Genomic DNA, 16171 nt, shown 5'->3' on the forward strand with positions numbered 1-16171 from the left:
AGTTGCAGCTGCATGCTTATTTTGACAAGAGCAATCATTACTGAAATTACATAGGAAAACGTGTTCACCGTCAGTAATACTTCTGTTAATATTAATCAAAAATAGTTTCTTGGAAAAAAATACGTGAATGGGTTTACTTGGAAAGTCTCAAAAAACAAATTCTGTGCAAAAAACTGAAATGCTGAGATTCTGAAGAGATCGTGCACTGTTCAGTACGGATTACAGTCTGGATTGTTTTTCCTGATCACACGAGGAAAACTATCTCTCAATCTCAAATTTGACACTGAGGCTTTCTCTGAAATGGAGCAAAACCAAAATGGTACACCAGCTGCCTTAGCTGCTGAACACACTGAAAAAACTGAATTATCCAGCTGCCTTAGCTGCTGAACACACTGAAAAAACTGAATTATCTGGTGAAGGGAGAGGAGAGGGGAATAGATTGAGTCAGAGGCACTAGACAGCTGAAAGATATACAAATATTCTCAGGATAATACTTAAAACATTAAGAATGCCCTCGGGGAGAGAGCAATCAAAACTAGAGCTCTAGTCGAAAGTCAGAGCCATGTCTCAAAGAACTTCTAGATACTCAGTACACGCAGCATCCTCCTCTTCTTTCTGGAGGAGATTCAAAAAGGAGGCCTAGTCTAACCATTCTGCCCCTCTTCGTGACAGAGCCACTGCCTGCAACGCTGTACTGAAACCAGCTGAGAGTCCAAATCACACGTCCTGCCTCTTCAGAGATGCAATCCTCTCAGCTTCAGACTGGCTGGGCCTGGATTTACTGTGACAGGATAGATTTCTGACCTATTAAAGCTCCAGAACTAGTCTGTTAACAAAAGGGCCTCAGCCACCAGGAATTCTCCCCAAATATTGGTCCATGTGCTAAGAGCTTCAGGGCTGGGAGAAGATACTGCGAGCAGACAGCAGCCTCATATGAAGAGCCCAGAAGCAGAAACTCAGACCAGGACATGTTATGTCAGGGCACCAGTGCTGTCCTGGGGGTGCAATGCTATCTTTGGCACTACATACAAAGTTCTAAAGAAGTCTAAAAGCCTGGCCTGGAGGAGAAAGGCTTCTTAGTTACAGCATCTCACATGTGCTGCTCTTGCTCTGCCATTCTTTGCATGTTTAGATAAAGTCATGTTTTTTTTTCAACTTCAGTTTAAGCTCTGTGGATAAAAATACCATGGCAAGAATCCAAAGATACAAATCCAGTGCAATCACTTTGACAGGCTTGTTCCAGTCCTTATGGAGCTGGAAGGTAGTCTGAAGCAAACTGGTACATGACTGCTCTCTCAGTATTCTTCAGAGCTCTTACACACCAAACAGCTCTAGTTTGTTCTCTGCAAACAAGGAGGCAATGACAGGTCAATTCTTACTTGATGGCATGGTACATGTCTTCCAGTATGTCCTGTTCAAAGTCTTTGCCTCCATTCACGCCCTTCAGATTCTTCCGAAACTCCTGAAAAAATTACAGTTAACACCAAGGTAACTCTCTTAACAGCTCCAGCTTTCAGTGCTTGGCTCTAGTCAGTACTCCACTTGCTCTTCACGGGACCCAGAGGCAGATTTCCCTGTGTTTCTCAATGTGCAGCTTCACACACGATTGTTAGTGGCACGGAAGCGTGCAGCAATCCTTCCTTTTGCTCGTAAGGAAAGAACAGAGGTAACACTACACATGCTTAGCTCAGGCTGGACATCAGGACACATCTGTACCAGAGCATTAACACTAGCAGAACTTGAACTCAAATTACCCAGTGGTTCAACAACCCTTCTCCCAGTAATCGATCTTCTCACCCTTACTATGACTTATGATCTGGTTTGTTCACACACACTGGAGCCTCTTCGCTAACCTGGCAAGTTATCTGCTAGCTTGCACTTCTTCAGACTGCCCCTTTTCCCGCATCCAACTATTCCACTATCTCCAACTATACTCAATTCTAGTACTGCACACCAACTTATTTTATACAACAGAGATGAATGACAGGGAAAAACAAAAGAGAAAATGTCACTAATAAAAAAAGCAGCTACTACCACTATCAAAACCAAAGAAGAAAAGTGCCCACGCTCGTAACACCCACCTCCAGAGTCATTGGGACATTCTGCTTGCGGACATTATGGTTGTGCTGGTCAGTGTTCAGCATAATAACGGCATAGGCCAGGGCAAAGCAGGCATCACTGTTAGCAAACGGGGACCCGTTTGATTTCTGAAAAGTAAATGTAAACATAAATCAGTCCTACAGGAACAGGGATATCTGTGATCTAAGAGAACCGCTTTCCTTCTGCACTACTGAATCGTCTCTTGGACTAACAAAAAAACTCCAGGCTCCAGCTCCAGTTTTCAAAAAGCACCCTGGAAACCCATGTGCTACCTCCTACAAAACAGCTGCTGCCTGCAGGATACTGCAAGCGTATACAGACAGTTTGATCTGACATGCACATCATGGCAAGCAGATGCATAGGAAAGAAGATGGTCTTAGAGCCTGTCTTCCCACCAAGTACACACCCGCCAATGCTCTGTGAAGGCTTCCAACAGCCTCTGGATTACAGGTGCCTCTCCTGGTAATCTGAAGGCCTCTAGATAAAGTCGTAAAGCTTCATCCAGCCTTAAACCTTGGAAGCTGAAAGTCCTGCAAGAAGAATGAAAAAGAAATGAGAAACTGAAACAGGATGTGAAAGGTAGGAGAAACTTACTGACTGCACTCCTATCTGGTTCACCATCAGAATGACAGACTTCACAGAGGACAGACAGTAGAGAGGTGAGGGTGAGGAAAGAAGAAATATATCATGTACAACAGGCAGAAGCAATAAAACAGAGCCAAGAGTCATACAGCTGATGATGTCTGTAATCATCGCTGCAACCTTCGCAGACACTGGAACTACAGAAAGAAGCTTTGGTACCATATTGCCATGTGTATCTAAGGTGCAAACTGTACGCAAGAGATGCACAGTATTAAGATGTGCTGGTACACAGAGAAACAAGCAATATAGATTCCATGGCTCCAGGAGCTGCTGTTCTACGCCCTTTTAATGCATTACTGAACTCTTGAACTTGCACCCCTTTCTGATTAAAGGGGTGCAGAAAGATACTCACCCCACAAAGCTCTCCAGCAAGTCTATGTTCTTACGGTCACTCACAAATTCCCCAATCATCTTCTTGTCCAGGCGAGGATTTTCCCGTAGCCACCTGGCCACCTCGTTGTTGTCGATAGGGGTGGCGAGAAGGTTCTTCTCCTGCAGAAACTGTATCCCTTTCTTTGGCTTTTGGTTGAACTGCTCTGTGCCAGTTATCAGGAGCTGGAGGAGACATTCTGATAATTATAATTTTGAAAAGGGGCATTAAGATTGCTTTTGGCATTTGAACCAAAAGCACAATAGAAAATAAATTAACTTCAGCATGATTAAATTTATTGTACTATGCGATCCAGCAAGAAGGCTAACCAAGGTCAGAAAACCTGTAGTCATCACAAGGAATCCATATCAAATCATACAGAACAGAGCAAGCAATGAGCTACCACCTTTGAAAAGACTGACTGAAGTTTCACTCAGTGATTAGTTCTGCTACTCCAAATGCCCCTCCTGCTCTGTTATGTAAATAGAGCAGAGGAAAGTCTTTGATGAACCCCAAATATGTGGCAAGGACACCAGCTCTATACAGTTACAACAGCAGCCCTGCTCCATGCCTTCGTCGGCCCCCTTTGACTCTTGTACTCTACCTCCCTGCCAGGCGCCATGCAGCAAGAATCCTGAGCGCTTATTCAGCAGGGAAGGCACACATTCGCAGGACTTATTCACAAGGAAGAAGCGCTGTGAAAGCCTAAACTAAGAACTAAAAAACATTCGGCTAGCAAGGCCTGCTCCCAAGAACAGCTGGTGCTCCATCATGACAAGGCTAGCAGTGGGTTGAGAAGAATAGGTGCATTTTTGGTTTTGAAGAGAAGTCAGCTACTCTGCTCTGCCCGATTCTTATTTTAAGAAACAGGACTGTACCACAGCCACAGTGTCAGAAAACATCTGACTGAGAAAGGGTTAACTGAAGGTTCTGCTGGTGTTCAGAAAAAAACATAAGCACAAACAACCGTATGAACTTTACTAAGGCACCAGAATAAATGTCAGTTCCCTGTTAGCGCCTATTACCATCAAACTGTTAGTGATGACCTCGTGAACTAAATTCGTGACCATCATGATTACTAGCTCCCCTGGGTTCTCATACCTCAGAAGCCACCACCCCTCTCCTCTCTGCTCCCCTGCAAGCATGCCTGGGTGAACATCCTCAAACTTTAGTTAAACACATAGATCTTGTAACAGCATAGAGTGCATAGGGATGCAATGAGGGTGTAGCAGAGTAATAAACATGTGCTGCCCCAGTATGACAGGACTGAAGGGACTGTACGACACAGTAGGAGCATTTCTGTTTGGCAATAAAGCCGATAACACAAGCCTTAGGGTACTCTATGAACTTGTTATGCTTCTCAAGATGATCATCTGAAAAGAGATCAGACCGGTGGCAGTTCACACTGCATTAATCATGTCAGTCCCCCTGCTTCAGGGCTTCTGTTTACTGCCTTTGGAATCACAGAAGAAATCTTTTCCTTTGATGCATAATTTGGTTTCTGTTTTTACTAAGTTTTTTTTTTTTTTTTAATCCTTCCAGCTGTGGCAATTTTTGGTACTTGAGAGGTTAAAGGAAACAGAACATGCTGGTGCCATGTTAGCACCGACATTTCTTAAGTTGCTGTTTTGTGTGCCTTGTTCACATACTCAGGATTAAACCATTACTAAATTTAGGGTCAGGAAAGAATCTTTTCCAGGCAGTCTATCAGAGACTTCAGGGCTTCTTTCTGCCCTCTGCTGTACTGTGAGACCATGTACTTTTTTTTTTTTTTTTTTTTTTTTTACAGGATCACCTGAAACTAAAAAAATCACACCAATTGCAGGGATCAGCCACTGGCAATGCTCTTGATTTCTCCTAACCTTGTCCTCCAGCACAAGGAAAACTGGAGTCTGTTATTGGAGGTCTTCGGTTAAAGCAGTGGAAGAGTGGAAGTAGTATACAAGCTATCTTCTCAGCAATGGACTTCCATGCAACATCCATCAGCAAAGCCTAGATTTAATGCAAGACAAAGGCTTGCAGACAAAATAGTAACTGTGTCAACATCCATTTCTTAGAAATTAGTGCCAAAACTGAGTGGTTCCTTTGGAGACTGTGCTGACGAGTACTTCCCTCCCACTGCCAGTAGCTGAAGCAGCCAACGCTGCCTGTTACCTACCACAGCACTATACTGTAGAAAAGGAATTGAGTTCTTCAGTACCACAGCAGACTTTCTAGAGAGAAACTAACCCCTTAAACTACATTCAGGCCCAGAAGCAGCCAAAGTGGATCACAAAGCATAGACTAGCATGCTAGTAACAAGAGATTTCTTGCATTTCCTTCAGTGTTTTTTTTTTTTTTAAATAAGTTTAAGAAAACATGCCCACCCCTCCCTTATAATAATGTAAAATAGCGTCATCTACTGTGGAGAGAAAAGTTAGAAGCCTTTTAGTCAGATACGTATCAAAAAAACTCTCTTTACCACCAATGAACCATTCAACCAAAGACACACATCTGTTTTTCACTGTATCTTCAGGCTCCTTCGCTCCCTAACTGCCAATGCCACTCATGTTTCATCCAAAATAAATTTGTCATTGTCATATTGAAACTTAGTAATGTCTCACTTAATAAACTCTGAACTACCTTACATATGTTGCACAAAGGAAACAAAATTATACAGGAGCATCTGTGATTAAAAAAAACAACATTGGCCCATGTTACCCACAGGGACATGACACATCAAATTCATCCACTCCCTCCTGAGGTGAACAAGCATGCCACATTTGAGGTTTGACGTAAGACAGCAGACAAACACAAACCCACCAGCATGGAGCACCTTTGCCAACAGTACACCTGGACTACAAACAGCTCACGTAATGGAACAGTTGCTCAAAGTTTAGAACGCAACTTGGATTAGCGAGATTTAGAGAAACAGACATGTAGACAAAGAATGGCTTTGCCATAATCAAGCCATAATCTTTTCAGTCATTTTCATGATAAAGCAAAGATGACAATAAACAAAACAGGGTAGCTGGCTAGACTGTCACTTCTACTACTGGCCTCTTGATACGCTCCCCACTGACAGGTTTGGTAAGAGTAGGCAACCTGCCATTTTTGATGGAGGTGCCTGATAATCACCATATAACGCAAATTAGATCCAGCAGCTTTCCCAGTCAGAAGTCAGATGGATCTAGCTTACAAATTGTGCCATGAAACTTCCCCAACACCTCTTAATTCTTAGCACAACCGAATAACCAGAACAAGTAATAAGCATCGTTGTCTCTGCAGTGTAGTAGAATTTTCAATGAGTGACTAACTAGTTCTTATCAAGAGACTGGAACTCAAAATTTCTAAGATATGACCAGTCATGCAAAACCCACATGGGAGAGGAAATAAGGAGAACATTCAGAGATCCATTTGTAGTACGTTCCCAGTCATACCTTCTTTTTGTTCTTAATCTGCATAAGTTCCTGAGGGCTTGGAAGGACACAGGAAAATCGAGTAGGCTTCCTGGAGATACTCTTCTCAGCTAGAAGAACAAAGGGTCATTACAGCCAAACCTATCTCCAGAGTGGCACTCAGTCCACTATAGTGCCCCACTCATAACTTTCAGTCAGAGTCTTGCTTCAATGCATTGCCCTGAAAATGGCAGTCACATTTCCCCTACTACCCAGCCACCACATTCCTTCCACCCAAATTTTATGCAGCATAATTGCATTATAGCTTCTTGGCCTGGACAATTTCACACATCCACAAGATTTAAATTTCTGGCTATTGTGACTATTTACATTACTGAACCCCTGGACAGCCCTTGATTACCTTAAAAAAGAAAACTAGCATAGGGATGAACTTTACACACCCCTGCCCCAAAGTGACCTACCGATCTAACCCCCTTGCAGAAGAAACGTGACTATAGCAGGCATATATATCACACGCGTAATCAATGAATATTCACCACATAACTTTCTAATTTAATTATAAACACATAATAGCTATAGTGAGCAACGGTATACTAGAACCAGACAGCAAACATCAGGACCATTCTCAGCACATACACATTCAGTAGGGGTTAGCATCCTGCAGAGACTATTACCTGCCTCGCTTCCTCCTTCCAACGCCATGCAGCCCTGCTTCATCCGGTCAGCCATAAGGCACCCACTGGTGGGAGGACATGCCCCAGCTGGCTCTGCAACTGCACTAGAACATTTTCCCTCACTGAGCACTCGCTCTTTGTCTGTAGAAGTTAAAATGAAAAACACTCAGACAGACCCATAAGCCAAGGAAAAAAAGCTACTAAAAGAGAAATAGAAAAGTGATCATTCTAAATTGAATATGTGCTTATTCAAAAGACTTCGCTATTTCCCCCGCAGTAATGGTGATTCCTCAGTATTTTGTCCACGTGAACTCCAAGGTATACCCTCCCTCTGTTGGGAGTACCAGTCTTGAAATGGCATTTAAATGAAGCGTCACATGAGGGGCACATTTTAATATCTGTAAATTTTACTTCCCCCATATGGCACACTCAAATGATCAGGCAGGCAATGAAAGCTGGGGAGAGGTTTAACCCAAAAACTAGATACCTCACTCTTTCCATGCAATGAGTGAAAGACAAAGTAGTTTGATTACTATCGTTACTCTGATGCACAGTAAAGCAGGAAACATGGCAGTCGTCCATCTCACTTCACAGACAATACGAATGAAGTTAAGGGCAGGAACGACTCTGCCCATTAACGCTCAAATAAATATAAATAAGTCTTGGCCAGCAACTTCTGCGTCCAAGAGTCTGGTCTTATCCACAAGCATGTAGCAAGCAAAGTAAAGCCTGGTAATTTCTTCCCCCAGGTAGAGAGAAAGAGCATGTGCTGACCTGGCCAAAGCAAGATTTAGAACAAGAACCAAAACAAGATTAAAATTACGTGTTCCCTTTTTTGAAGTTAACAAAAAAGGGAATATTTCTGTGCTTATTTCTGTGTTATGAGCATTTCATCCCTAAGAAATCTCTAGATCCTCTAAGGTCTGGAGAAGAAAAGAGGCGTGATATTCTGGAACAGTGGACTGCGTTTCTCTGATATTCGCAACAGAGACCAGGCCTCTCTGAGGCCCTGCTCTGACAGCAAGGTTATAAACATCAGTGTGTGGCTGTAAAACACGCAACTAGAAGACCAAAATCATACATTTAAGCAGCTTATTACATAAGCTACCAAAATGAGATTTGTAAGTTTAGCACAAGATGGAGTTAATACCAAAATATCAAAGCAAGGGGTCTTACTGTTGCTTGTTTCTTTGGTGCTGTTCATGGCTTCTGTGTTAGGTTTGACCACTTCCTTCTCTTGTTGATGGATGCTGCTCAGCCCTTTGGCCTGGCAATGTGCCTCTATGCTATCTATCACTGTCAACAATGCTTCCAGAGACAGCAGATGGACAGTATACAGCTGTCCAGAAACTGGAAAGGCATTCTAGGAAATAAAATAAATAAACATTAGACAACTTTCATGCCTCTCCATGATGGGGGAAGGCAGTTTCCCCTCACTGCTTTGGGAACCCAATCACACACAACAGAACATCTGAAACTTTCTAAACAAGGCTTTTGAGCATACAATTAATAGTTTAAATCTGTTCTCTTCTGCCTCCAAACGTTAAATGTATTCTTCATCTCTACAACCTCCTCATCCCAGATCTTCCATCCACTCTCGCTCTCAAGTTCTGCTTCTGTGCTTAACTTTGTTCTGACTTGGCGGCCTCCCTTTCTGCATCCCTCCTGCCCTCACAGCCCAGGGCCAAGGAGGAAGCGCAAGCCCAGCCTGTTCAGCACCTTGGAGAGCAGCTTGGTGAGCTCCTCGAAGAGGTTGGCGCAGTAGTAGTCACAGTCATAGTTAATGTAGAGCTCAGTAACAAAACTGGGAATCCGCCACAGCTGAACTATGGCTTCCAAAGCCATCTCCTTCATTTCATAGGGCATCTTTGGGTTTTCCACAGTGATTATTTCCATCAGCTTCTTGATATACATCTGGCAGAAACACAGGGCAGCTCAGTTTAGGGAAAGAAAAAGGAAAGCAGGACAGTGAATAGCTTTGAGGGCTTCAGAAACAGATTTGAGCTTCGTCCTCCCACATGATATGACACACTCCATATTTAATGGTAGCTCATTCTGAAGGAGTTTGTAAAATAGGTTTCAAACGGTTCCACCATTCAGCGCACCTGGATTTACCATTCTAAAAAATGGCAGAAGGCAATGCAGTACACCAGTTTCAAAGACATTTTATTATCTCCACAAGAAAAGGTCTACACAGCCCACCCGTAACCCACTAAACCATTTATATACATGATAAACTGGTATTTAGGCTGTATCTTACTGCCTCAGCAGTATGCATTTGCCCAAAGAACTATTACTAGGCACCCAGTGATACTCAAAAACTCACCTCCAGCTGGAATTTCAGATGCTCTCTCATGCTCTCAAAGAGAAGAAAGCATACCCTGAGGGAGGTTGCATACAGATTGAGCCGTTCAACACTCAGTAGCTGAACAAGAAACAAAAAACCCCCCCCAAGAATTACAAAGACTAGTCATTATGTGCTATGAGTAGCAGTACTGTGACACTGCAGTCCCCTAAGATCCACACACGGCTTCCCACTGCAATGGTACTTCAGAAAACAATCCCTTATTTAACCTCCTGGTCTCACTTTCTGTGAACGAGGATGAACGTACTTACTTCCTTTCTGCTTACAAGGAGCACCGACTTTGTACTACAACTTGTTCTTTTGGTAAGCCCACAGGTCCTCTTAGTGGTGAAACAACTTGAGAGAAGACCTGCCTTTAAGATGCTCCTTCTGCAATTAAGAGCTGGTTATTCCAAAGGTCCTGCCTACTGCTAAGCTGGTAACCTGCAGACATAATTATCTCAGAACCTGCAATTATCTCAAACGTGCAACACAGGTTATCGATACATATTATCAAGACCACTGTTTCACTGCTGTAATTCAGAACTCTCACTGCAATGTAGCAGAGAGCTCATTTGAGGACTGAGACCTGCCAAACCTCAGCATACCAAATTCCAATAGACCGTTTAATCCAAATTAGTATCTAAATCCTCCGTGCCATATCCCATGCTAGCATAAGCCAGACTCACTTGAAACAGGTGCCGGCACAACTCTTCCTTCACAAGTCCCAAGAGGGACTGGCAGTTTGCAATGGGGGCTGACTCCAGAGCAACAGTCAGCAGCTGCAGCCCCATATGGATCATCACATCAGAGTTGTGGCGGTCATTAGGGTTTGTGAGTGAGATAAGAAAGCGGAACAGTTCTCTAATACATGGCAGTCCATAGGGAACCAGCGCTGCTCCTGAGGGAAAATAAGAGACATCACCACTCTAACAACTTTGCTCTTGGTTGCTGCTGGTGCCTAACAAGTAGTACAAATCAAATCTTTACAGACTAGCTGAAGAACAGGAGTTTATCACCCTCTTAGCCGAGGGTAGCACAGATTAGTGGAAAGCACAGAATCACAGAACAGCAAAGGCTGGAAGAGACCTCTGGAGATCTTCTAGTCCTACCCGCCCCCCCTGCTCAAGCAGGATCAGCTGTAGCAGGTTGCCCAGGACCATGTCCAGACAGCTTTTGAATATATCCAAGGATGGAAGTAGAACAGTAAAGAAGTTTTTCCTCATGTTCAGATAGAGCTTCCCGTGTTTCAGCTTGTGCCTGCTGTCTCTCGTCCTACTGCTGGGCTCCACTGAAAAGAGTCTGCCGCCATTCTCTTGACGTCCTCTCTTCGAATATTTAAATGCATTGATAAAATCTCCCCTCAGTATTCTCTCCTCCAGGCTGAACAGGCCCAGTTCTCTTAGCCTTTCCTCATGAGAGATGCTCCACTCCCTTCAGCATCTTAGTAGCCTTACATGCTGGACTCGCTCCAAGAGCTCCATCTCTCTCTTATACTGGGGAGCCCAGAACTGGACACAGTACTCCAGGGGAGGCCTCACCAGGGCTGAGGAGAGGGGCAGGATCACCTCCCTCCACCTGCTGGCAACACTCTGCCAGCACAGCCCAGGATACCAATGGCTTGCTTTGCCATGCTGGCTCATGGTTAACTTGTTGCCCACCAGGACTCCCAGGTCCTTCTCTGCAGAGCTGCTTTCCAGCAAGTCAGCCCCCAGCCTGTTCTGGTGCACAGAGTTATTCCTCCCTAGGTGCAAGACTCTGCACTTCCCTTTATTGAACTTCATGAAGTTCCTCTCTGCCCATCTCTCCAGCCTGTCCAGGTCCTTCTGAATGGCAGCACAGACCTCTGGGGTATCAGCCACTCCTCCCAGTTTTGTATCACCAGCACACTTGCTAGAGGATGCACTCTATCCCTTCATCCAGGTCATTGATGAATACATTGAACAAGACTGGACCCAGGACTGACCCCTGGGGGACACCGCTAGCTACAGGCCTCCAACTAGATTTTGCATCACTGATTACAACCCTCTGAGCTCTGCCATACAGCCAGTTCAGCAGAAAGGACTTAAGTAATATTGCCCACCTCTCACCTTCTTTTTGGGAAGACTGGGTAAAACGTACTCCACGAGGATTTACATAATCCATGTCATGAACAGAGGCAGAGTCAGAATGTTCTGCTATGGATGTGCACTCCTCTAGTACCTCAGGGATAGATTCGACAGAGGCTGACTGGATCTTCTCCTCCCTCAGACTTTCACTCTTCATTGATAACAGTCATTTGAGAAAGAAAAAAAGAAAAAGCAAAGTAAGTGTTAACAGGCACTAGACAAGCTAAAAAAAAATAAGATTTATTCACTCACTGTTCATTCAGAGCTATCAAAAATGTACTGTTCACTCATGGGAGAGGAGTAGGAAAAAAAAATTTAAGATAAAAGGACATCTCTAGCTAATCTGTAGCCCTCTCTGTCCTTTCACTTCCATCTAGTTTTTTTTTTTTTTTTTTAATTTCACCTTAGTCTTGGTTGTTAGGCTTTAAAGACTTTACTTGGAAGATGCCCCTATAACCTAACCAGTTCTTACTGCCCATTAGGTTAGGATTTGGCTTATTTTTCAGTTTTAAACGCTATATAATTTCAATACACTATTTCTACCTATCTGCCCTTAAATCACCTCAAAACAATCCTCCCTCCTCCTTAGCGTTTGTACCATTCATAATATCTGCAGTTCTGAAAGGTTCTCTGTGGTTCTAATCAACTCTCTCAGCAATGTGTGTTGCAGGAGAACTGGAGATAACAAGGAGAAAAAAAATACTGACATGGGCCTTGGTTCAGGTTTGTTGTACTTCACAGCAACACCTATGCACATGTACAGGCACCAAAACCCGATTTTCCACAAATTCAAGAAAAATTGTTCAGCACAGATAAGTGAGTTCTCCTACAGATTTCACCCCTAACAGTTTCTCTTTTAATTAAGGCAGAAGATATTGACAGAAGTATAATGAGATATGACATGCATTGTTGGGCTGTGCAGTTATCTTTTCTGTGCCAACGGGGATGGTCTTGAGAAAAAACACAGAATGCATGTTTGTGAATTTACAGATCACGTACAGTGAAGGAGATTTTATTCTGACTCTCAGCCTTGGAATGTAGTATAAACAGTATGACCAGAGAGAGAGAGAGAGAGAGAGAGAGAAAATAAATATGGTAAACCAACAATCAGTTAGGTTGGGAGTTGGAACTTTTCTCCTCAAGTTATCTACCTACCTGGAGCTCAGACTGATTTTGGTGTTCAGTGACTTTGGCCTCATTGGAAGGCATTCCTGCATTAAGTCCCAAAGAAGCGACCTGGTCCAAGTCTGTCAGGTCTTCCTTGGAGGCAGTCTGTGAGGACAACTCCAAGCCACTGTCTGTAGCAGGGCTGACTGCAGATGAGACATTTTCTGAGCTTCCAGATGAGCTGGGAGAAGGACCATCTATGAAAGTAACTCCACTTGCTGATGAGAAGCAGAAGCAAAAAGATCAATATAATTCTGTCCCTCAACTGCAAGCTCATACACTGAATACAGTTACAAAGGATTGCTTTAATCACTACATCGCACCACAAATGATCTCAAAACAGTTGCATATTAAAGTAGGACACGTAGATAAGCCAAGTTCTCTTTTACCGGGTATTAAATGAATTAAATGGATGAATAGGTGAGATGCTAACAGTTCTCCAAATTAAAATATATTAGTTTAGAATCTAACAGACTTGGAAAAGAACACAATTCATGTAGTTAAATAAAGGGGGTATCACACTCAGAAAAGGAAAGGGTGCAGGGTATACAAAACTGAAACAAGACTTTAATGGCAGTCTCTCAAAACAGACAAAACTCAACCCCGCAGAAGAACCGGGCGTTAAAGAAGCAAAACTGTGTGTGTGCTGGCAGAACAATTATCAAAATGAAGCTTTCATGTTCAGCTTGCTCTGCTGGATCTACTTGCACATATTTCCAAAAACCTGAGAAGCTTTTGGTTTTAACATTTGCCTTTTCCAAACTATGCTTCTCATTGGGAAGGATGCACCTTCTCATCAAGCAGATAGAAGTCAGGGTGAAATAAAACAGAAGTGTGCATCATGAAGTGAGGCGCACTGATCTTTCTCGTCACTTCCTTTCATTTTAGCGTTCAGCAGTATGTACGTTAAGTATCCTGGCATCCTTAGCTATTCGTTTGGGAACTAAAAATATATTTATTACAATAATATACTTATTACTACACTAAATCAATACAGTAAGTTCCACAATCATCAAGTGACTGATGGGACTCAGCAAATACACAGCATGAGTACATAAAAAACAAAAACCAAAAACAAACATAGTTGTGATCCACTGGACTGAAGCTCATTACCGTTCTTAAATGCAAATAACACCAAGTTAAAAAACGCTTTTCACAAAGGCTTGAAAAGTTTGGCTACTCGCTAATAACTCTTCAACGCTTCTGAACTAAAATGTTTACATTGCAAGACAAGAGGGAACAGGTAGGGTTTCTTTAATTTAAAAGAAATGGAAAAATAGCCTGAAAGGCATACTTTACACTTTGATACAACGGCACAACCTCTTTAAATATCTGCCTCAAGAATAAGTCATTCCTTCAACATGAGGGTTTTTTTTAATTAGATGGAAAGGCAACATTTTTTTTACTTCTCTTTAAAGAAGCAGAATTGCAATGGAATCCAAATAAGTATGACAAGAATCAGTGAATATTTTTATTATCTCTAAATGTGAGACAATACTCCAAGAATCAAAATTTGTCTTTAAGAAAAACCTATGCATTTGCAGGTCTCATAGTTCTGAGGAAAACTTGTTCACTTGATTTTTAAGAAATGATTGGAATAAATCAATTTTGTAATCTCTTCCCTCATCTGTTAAGCCATGATTCTAGCCTTAAAAGCACAATTACTGCATCACCTAGCACCACAAGGTCAGAGTTAATGCCACACTTTCTAATACGATTCAGCTTTCTCTCCAAAATGCTGTAGGAGTTATGACACTATTTTAACGGAATTTAATACCTATTCTAAGACTTAAATATAACACTGATTTATATGGGGGTAAGTTCCCCCATCTGGACGTCTGCTTTGAGCTGGATACAACTTGTTTTCATTTATTATTTTCTCAAGTTTTCACCACCTATGCTGCTGTGCAGAAACAAATCTGAAATCGTTTGCACTACACTGAATAGTTTCCTGTGATGGAATAAGCGTCAGAACTATGTATGTCACGCAGCTATTGTTGCAATCTTCCTGTCTGCTTCCCTTCACTGTTAGTGTTTATGTCTGACTGATCAAAATTCAGAGTGCACATGAGACTGAATACTTTGCAGCCACAGGGACTCATCTATCCACATGAAAGGTTAAAAACGGTTATAACTATTTAGTTTACTCCTACACAGCCATAGGATATACAAGTTTCCCAACACTACGTTCTCGAGCTCATAGCACTAGTCATACTTCCTATCAGTTCTGCAAGCTGAGCTGAAGCACATACAAAAGGACTCCTGTGTACTCCCCTTGGTTTCTTGCATGCAAACCTTTTTCAGGTATTTTTTGCTGCTCCCTCTATTTTCTTTCTATATAATTCTTGATGACTTCCTACCATATTATGGCCTCTACTCTTCTCATAACAGTTTAAAGTGCACGCCATCTTTCTCTGTCCCTTAATGTGTGTAGCAAATTTCATGGGGTGTGGGTGTGTGGGGTGGGGTGTGCGCGTGAGCACTTTCAACCTTAATGTCTTTGTGAGAGATGTGTGCACCTGTCCATCCTCAATACCTCGGTCTCTGCACACCCCTCAGTTCCTCCTGTCTATCTTCCCCAGAATCCCACTTTGATCTTCTGTCATTATCACCACTTCCACCTCCTCTGGCATTCTACTTCAGGAAAATAGGAGAGAATAAATCACTAAAGTCAGCAATTTCCTGTGGCAGGCAACCGTAATGTAATCCTTTAGCCACTACCTTCTTCCCATCCCCAGCCTCTTTAGCCCTCCTCTTGCCACTGTTCTTGTTCTCAACCTCTTTTATGGACCTGCTGCAGCCTCCACCTCCTCCCCACCATATGGCCTCCGCTGCACGCAACCTCACTCAGCCACCTCTCTGGGTCCCCATTCCATTCTCTGCAAGTCATCCCTCTAAGGCACACCACAGACTTAGAGAAATGCTGTCAAGTTAGCCGCAGCAGCCTGCTTTAGCCCATGAGCAAGTATTTCATCTTCTTCAAACTCCTCAACTCTTCTCCAATCTATGACCTGTTTATTGCAACAGTCACTGAGAACTAAAACCGAAAAACATAAAGCAGAAGAACAGCTTAAGAGAAATAAAATAGAGCTAAAGATTAAAAAACAAATTAAAAAACCGAACAAAAAAAACACCTGTAGAACAGATGCCATCTATTCTCTGGAAACACATTTCAACTTACCTGTGATGTTAGTACCAGTGGTTACTGGTTGCTCTGTCCCAGGAGAGACCTTATTTACATGACGAGGCGGCCTTGGTGATCTCTTCTGCTTTTTCCATTTTGATGAATCACTCATTCCTCCAGCTCTCATTTTCAACTGCAAACCATAATCATTAGGAATATCAGTATGGCAAAACCACATAGCACA

General features: G+C 42.7%; 1 protein-coding gene across 4 annotated transcripts in view; it reads right to left on the minus strand.

The window, feature by feature from the left end:
- GBF1 (golgi brefeldin A resistant guanine nucleotide exchange factor 1) overlaps positions 1 to 16171 on the minus strand; it is a 113761-nt gene that overhangs the window by 17741 nt on the left and 79849 nt on the right. For all 4 annotated transcript variants that reach the window (XM_068950276.1, XM_068950275.1, XM_068950274.1 and 1 more), the window contains 13 exons: positions 15985 to 16120; positions 12792 to 13021; positions 11619 to 11787; positions 10218 to 10429; positions 9511 to 9609; positions 8904 to 9098; positions 8361 to 8547; positions 7185 to 7325; positions 6532 to 6620; positions 3095 to 3297; positions 2507 to 2630; positions 2082 to 2207; positions 1380 to 1462 (listed from right to left, as the gene is read on the minus strand). In XM_068950276.1, coding sequence (XP_068806377.1) covers positions 1380 to 1462; positions 2082 to 2207; positions 2507 to 2630; positions 3095 to 3297; positions 6532 to 6620; positions 7185 to 7325; positions 8361 to 8547; positions 8904 to 9098; positions 9511 to 9609; positions 10218 to 10429; positions 11619 to 11787; positions 12792 to 13021; positions 15985 to 16120 — 1994 coding nt within the window. The remainder of the gene's footprint in view (positions 1 to 1379; positions 1463 to 2081; positions 2208 to 2506; positions 2631 to 3094; positions 3298 to 6531; positions 6621 to 7184; positions 7326 to 8360; positions 8548 to 8903; positions 9099 to 9510; positions 9610 to 10217; positions 10430 to 11618; positions 11788 to 12791; positions 13022 to 15984; positions 16121 to 16171) is intronic.

The sequence above is a fragment of the Struthio camelus genome, chromosome 7, assembly GCF_040807025.1.
Source record: "Struthio camelus isolate bStrCam1 chromosome 7, bStrCam1.hap1, whole genome shotgun sequence".
NCBI classification, from domain to species: domain Eukaryota; kingdom Metazoa; phylum Chordata; class Aves; order Struthioniformes; family Struthionidae; genus Struthio; species Struthio camelus.